We start from the raw sequence: 6,515 nt of genomic DNA, 5'->3' as shown, positions 1-6,515 counted from the left end.
TTTCGACAATCGGCCGCTGTTGTCAATTTCGGATTTTATCCCACGAGTAGAGCAGTTTGTTTTTCGTTTTGTAACCATTGAGTCGTGAACAATTTATTTTAATTTTCAAAGAAAATATGTTGTCTGCAAAGTATACAGTTAAACGGTCAATTTGACTTGTACTTGCAAAATAAAAATTCTACAAGTGAAATAACCTTCATGTGAGAGAGAGTTTGATTCCCCGTCGTTCCACACTAAAAAGTCTGAAAACGCTTTGGCGATTTTTTTACATGGCACAGGTTGCTTTCATGGACTAGAAATAAATGTAAACCTCAACAGCCTGAAGTCACAAAATGTTGAACCAGTTTATTTGTTTACAACTGGAGGTGTTAGAGCTGGAATAAGCCATTTGATTAAAACAATTTACCACACTGTAGTAACAATCTATAGACATGCTCCAATGAATCCTGAGAATCCAACAGTGTTACTATCAGCATCTACTGGAGTAGAAGTAATAAACATTGATGGTACACACCGCATTTGCATTACCCAAAAATACAGGTGATGATGTGGGGGAAAATCCAGGTCCTACAATATTTGATATCATTGATCCAGCAACCACTGTGTCCACTGACTCTAGTCAAGGAAATGAAGCAATCTTTGGTGTTAATGCTGGTAAGAATGCTGGAAGTTTGTTCATGACATCAAACATTGGTCCATATATGTCTCTCAGAAATTCACTTGTAGAAGTATTTTCCAACTCTTAACAGAATTACAATAATTGTTGTTTGTTAACTACTGGCATTAATACACTATTGTAATGAAAATACAAATATTGAAACCATGTCTGGAACACCAGTTAACAGCAAATAGTCATTTGTTCGCTCAGAATATCTTACAGAACTGTATAGATTATTTCTAATAACCAAAATATTGTTCAAAGTAGAGTTATCAAAGTAGAATTGTTCAAAGTAGAATTATCTTGTATTTGATGGTATATAATAGCAGTAAGTGACATTGCTACACATTGCTTACCAGCATTCACACCAAATATTGCTTCATTTCCTTGACTAGAGTCAGCGGACACAAAGGTTGTTGGATTAATGATATCAAATATTCACAAAATTGTTGTGACAGCCGATCCTTGACCGGTACTGTTCGATTGTTGTTCCCATGCTGGCGGCTAGTAGCAGACAACACTAAGGTTCATGGTTCATTTATTTCACACTATTTACATAACATTAACATAGAAAGAAAAGTATAGTCACAACACATGGTTACAAGATAAAATAATTATAGTACAGGTTATAAAATGTGTGTGGTGGTCAAAGTAGCGAAGGCTTTCTAGTTGACCACCACTATTATACTATTCTTTGAGAGTGCAAAACTCGTATTCAAGTCGATAAATACTGGTTTGTGATGGCTTGTGAGATACTTGTGAGGTATGTGGTACAACGCACACCGGATTTCAAGCCAATGAATGTGGGCTTGCGAAAGCGTCTTAGCTTAAGTGCAATCCGCACTAAACACAAGCCGAGTCTAGATATGTTGGCTTGCGTGAGTAAACAACTCCCGTATCGATATCGCTGAGGAAACTCCACTCTGCGACGTGGCCTGGATGAAATAACAGAGCACAAACAAGTCAGGAAAGTGTGGTTAATTTTCGAAATGAAAGAAAGGAAGAAAACCAATCTGAAACAGCACGACAGATCAATTTTAAAACAGAAATAACTTATCTTGAACAATTACGACTAATTTGCGACGAAAATGTCTTCAAAATTTTCCCAAAACAGGGAAAACGACCGCTGATTTATATACAAGCGACGAACGCTAGAAGCAATGGCCGACACTTGAAAACAATGACTCGCAATTACTAGTACCCAGTCCACAAGGCAGACTGTCACGTGTGTTCTCGTCCTCAAAGTGACAAACTGACTGTCAATCAAGATCTCCCGCTGACTTAGGGGTCTGTATGCATACAATGCATAAGACCCCAAAAATACACGAAAGCAGCAAAAGCGAAGTTAAACCACAGATCAAAGTTGTGATTGTGCAGCAAAGCGCTGCACTCCGTGCGAGATTTACCATATTTACTTCTCGAGCCAGCCAATTTCGGGCCAGACCGTTCTTCAATCGATGCGGTTTCGCCGTTTACACGACCTCGAAACCGTATCGTTTTGAAAACGCTCCACTTGAACCGTTGAAATTGCGACTAGTAATCTTACTCTAAGAGGAGCAATCAAAGATATCGATAAACACCATGAATTATATCTTGGTAAGCAGCACCGCGGCTCACAATGGTCAGAAAACAGTTGATTTTCGTGGGCCAACGTACATTGATTACTATGCCGAAAATAATGCAGTCAACCCTCTTGAAGCTCAACTTAAGGGTATGTTAATGGCCGTAGAATTTCCTCGGCCAACGGTACATCAGCAAGTGGTTGATTCGTCAAGCGATTTTCCGCAGCCAATGCCTGTACAAACGATATTTCGTCAGCGAACAAGGCTTCCGCTAACGCCATATAACTATAGGGTCCAGCTGCCTCCTCTTGCAGTACTCGAATTTTTGAAACAACATGGTTACAAGGTTGTTGGAACAAACACCATTGGAGAAACTTGCATATGGACACTGGAGAAATAAACTGGAACCACAAACCAAAGTAATCAAACGGATGCAGCAATCTAGATCGTGGTAACCATTTCTTTGTTTCCTGTCTATCCGTATATTAGGAGTTGAAACAGACTACTTTAACAGAACTGTTCATTGTGATTCTTTAGCTTATTATTTTAATTCATAGAAGAAACTAATTTCACGGCGGGGCGAGTATGTGAATTATGTTTTCGAGTGTCAAAAACAATCTTTGCCTTTAATATTTTTCTAACACGAGAAAATAAAATTCATATGATTTTCAAGCTAAAAGTAGAAAGCAAAATTAATATAATACAGGGGCACCCAACGTCAATTTTCGGAAAATATCTGTTCGGAAGACGATTTGAGGTCTAGAATTTTCGGAACATTTGTTGTAAAATTTCTTGCTTGCCCGCCTGTCCTAGGATTTTCGAACATCTGAAAAATGGTATAATTGACCACTTTTAACGGATTTTTACCCTAAAAAAGGTCACCTAGAATTTTCGGGAGCCTTTTTTATAGCTGAAATTTTCGAAAAGGTAAGTTCTGATCCCTATAATTTTCGGATCACAAGACTTTCAGCTAGGAAACCCGAACAGATGAAAATTTTTTAGGGCAGAGAAATATGCCTATATCTACCGTTTAAATACCAAAATACGTTTAACAATGCTATGTTTGAGTGGCTTTTAACTATTTTCTCGTTGGGTGCCCCTGATAATAGAGGTTCTATGGGCAGACTAGTTGTTTTCCGCATAATGTATTCACAAATTGATAATTATGAGGTAATAAAATCTGCAAGTCTTTGCCATAGCGCTACATACGGTGGCTGGTTAGGACCATTGTTGAAAGCTAGAATTTTTTTCCTTGAGAATATTGAAATTAAGTATAGAACAAATTTCATTATTTTGTTAATCTTTTGAATGCGGAAATTGAGTGGTGAAATTATTATTCTGTAAATATAAATTCAACATTGTATTGGTATATTTACACTTACAACCATAAATTTACACTTATAACTGTAAATTTACTCTTATAACTGTAAATTTACACTTACAAACTGCAAATTTACACTTACAACCGTAAATTTACACTTATAACTGTAAATTTACAGTTACAACTGTAAATTTACACTTATAACTGTAAGTTTACACTTACAAACTGTAAATTTACACTTCAACTGTAAGTTTACACTTATAACTGTAAATTTACAGTTGTAACTGTAAATTTACAGATATAACTGTAAGTTTCCACTTATAACTGTAAATTTACACTTATAACTGTAAGTTAACACTTACAACTGTAAATTTACACTTACAAACTGTAAGTTTACACTTGTAACTGTAAATTTACACTTACAACTGTAAGTTTACACTTATAACTGTAAATTTACACTTACAACTGTAAATTTACAGTTACAACTGTAAATTTACACTTACAAACTGTAAGTTTACACTTACAAACTGTAAGTTTACACTTGTAACTGTAAATTTACACTTACAACTGTAAGTTTACACTTACAACTGTAAATTTACACTTACAACTGTAAATTTACAGTTACAACTGTAAATTTACACTTACAAACTGTAAGTTTACACTTACAAACTGTAAGTTTACACTTGTAACTGTAAATTTACACTTACAACTGTAAGTTTACACTTATAACTGTAAATTTACACTTACAACTGTAAATTAACAGTTACAACTGTAAATTTACACTTACAAACTGTAAGTTTACACTTACAAACTGTAAGTTTACACTTATAACAGTGAATTCACACTTATAACTGTAAATTTACACTAACAACTGTAAATTTACAATTAGAGCTGCAAATTTACACTTATAAATGTATATTTACACTTATATATAACTGTAAGTTTTCAGTTATGACTGTATATTTACACCTTAACGTATATAGCCAGAAGACCCACAACGGACCAAGGGTTTTTGAATGAGGTTTTGGAACGACGGGAAGGCCTGATACTAACCATGCATATTAAAATCGCTGTTTGGCTGACTTTCTTTTCCAATATTTCAGTAAAGATTTTGACAACAGAAAGTATTCTTCCGCCTTACGTCCATGCATTGCACTCAGGGGCACCCAACGACCAATTTGTTGTAAAATGTATTATTATACCCCAGTTAATGAAAATAAATGTTATTAAGGCATTTTCAGGTGTTTTTCAGTGTTGCTGGGAAAACATTATCTGTTCCTTTTTCCCAGCAAGACACACAAGAAATTTCCCAGCCAGCTAGATAAAATTGGTTGGTTTCCCAGCCAGCTGATCAAATTTCGCGCGCTTTCAAATCCCTCGATCCAAAACGACCGAACAAAAGAGACAAAACCGGGACAAAACAGGTTTTTTCCGCAAGCGGAATAACACTGACCAGCCGTCGTATGTTTGTGACTATTCTCTGGGAGAGGGAAGGGGTTCTCTTTTTTAGTCGTCCTTGGTCTTCAGAGTTTCTACAGCCAGCTCGGGTTGAAATGCTAGAAAAAGTCAGTAATTCCCAGGCAAAACCTCTATCAATAACAAAATTTCCCAGCCAGCTCATCGAAACACCTGTATTTTTGCCAGCCAGCAAGGTTCCTCTGGGGAACAGATAATGCGAGGAACAGATTCGTTGGGTGCCCCTGTGCACTGTGGACAACGTAGCAGAGATTCGCTCGTTGAGCAGTATTTCAATCTTGGATTTGGCTACACGGAAATTCTAGCGTTTCTTTGTATTGTACATGGCATTCAGCTCAGCCTACGACATCTTAAACGAATTCTAGCAAGGAAAGGATTGAGGAGAAGAGGAGATCAAAGTGATCCAGTTGAAGTTATTTCAGCTGTGGAGAAGGAATTAATGCACAGTGGAAGCTCGTTAGGTTACCGCCAAATGCATCAAAGAATTACACTAGATCATGGTAAAGTAGTGGATAGAGAAACAATTCGTCGAATCCTGCAAGTCCTTTATCCAGAAGGAGTTAGTCAACGCGCGCGCCATAAGTTACGGAGACGAAAATATATATCCAAAGGCCCAAATTACATATGGCACATTGTCGGCTATGATAAACTAAAACCATTTGGGTTTTGCATACATGGAGCGATAGATGGATACAGCCGTCGTATCATGTGGCTCGAGGTTGGTCCATCAAAAAATAATCCTCGTGTAATCGCTAACTACTATCATGATTGTGTCAAGCAAGTGGGAGGAGTACCTCACATCTTACGTGGTGATGCAGGTACTGAGAATGGGCATGTTGCTGCCATGCAAAGATTCTTAAGACGAAATGACCGCGACGAATTTGCAGGGAGAAAAAGCTTCCTATATGGCCGTTCAGTTGCGAATCAACGAATAGAAGGCTGGTGGGCATTTCTCCGAAGAAGCGAAACTGATTGGTGGATTAATTACTTCAAGGACCTAAGAGATCAAGGTTTGTACAATGACGACGATCCTGTGCAAGTAGAATGTTTAAGGTTTTGTTTTCTTCCAGTATTACAACATGAGCTAGAACGTGTTGCAAAACATTGGAACCTTCATAAGATTCGGCCCTCGTGCAATGAATTGTCTCCCCACGGACGCCCAGATACTATTTACTTCTTGCCAGAGGTGACAAACACAATGTCGTACCTTCATAATACTGCTAATGAAGACCTGCAGGTCACAAAGGACGTTTGCTGTGTGATCCAGTTGAGGTTATTTCAGCTGTGGAGAAGGAATTAATGCACAGTGGAAGCTCGTTAGGTTACCGCCAAATGCATCAAAGAATTACACTATTACACGCATTTACACCTAGTTGTTAAAGTGAAAGTTTGTTGACCTTTGTTGGGTGGCCACGGTAAGGCGCGTTGCAGTATAAACTCTTCGAAACGTTAGAAATTTATGTGTCTGTCCGCTTATTGACAATAAAAAATAGCCAAT

General features: G+C 37.4%; 1 protein-coding gene and 1 long non-coding RNA gene across 2 annotated transcripts in view; one reads left to right on the top strand and one right to left on the bottom strand.

Moving 5' to 3' along the window:
• Positions 1 to 1,207: 1,207 nt before the first annotated feature.
• The window catches only part of LOC138006195 (uncharacterized), a 6,061-nt gene continuing 753 nt past the window's right edge, over positions 1,208 to 6,515 (bottom strand). Inside the window, exons 2-3 of the long non-coding RNA XR_011123866.1 lie at positions 6,225 to 6,299; positions 1,208 to 1,593 (exon numbers count right to left, since the gene is read on the bottom strand). This is a non-coding gene — a long non-coding RNA (uncharacterized lncRNA). The remainder of the gene's footprint in view (positions 1,594 to 6,224; positions 6,300 to 6,515) is intronic.
• LOC138006194 (uncharacterized) overlaps positions 5,098 to 6,515 on the top strand; it is a 20,915-nt gene continuing 19,497 nt past the window's right edge. The window contains exon 1 of the mRNA XM_068852356.1: positions 5,098 to 6,027. Within this exon, the coding sequence (XP_068708457.1) occupies positions 5,214 to 6,027 (814 nt within the window). The 5' untranslated portion in view covers positions 5,098 to 5,213. The remainder of the gene's footprint in view (positions 6,028 to 6,515) is intronic.

Source organism: Montipora foliosa, chromosome 6 (genome assembly GCF_036669935.1).
Source record: "Montipora foliosa isolate CH-2021 chromosome 6, ASM3666993v2, whole genome shotgun sequence".
In the NCBI taxonomy this organism is placed as follows: Eukaryota; Metazoa; Cnidaria; class Anthozoa; order Scleractinia; family Acroporidae; genus Montipora; species Montipora foliosa.
Note: the sequence above shows the minus strand (reverse complement) of the source record. Positions and strands in the feature narration are given on the sequence as shown.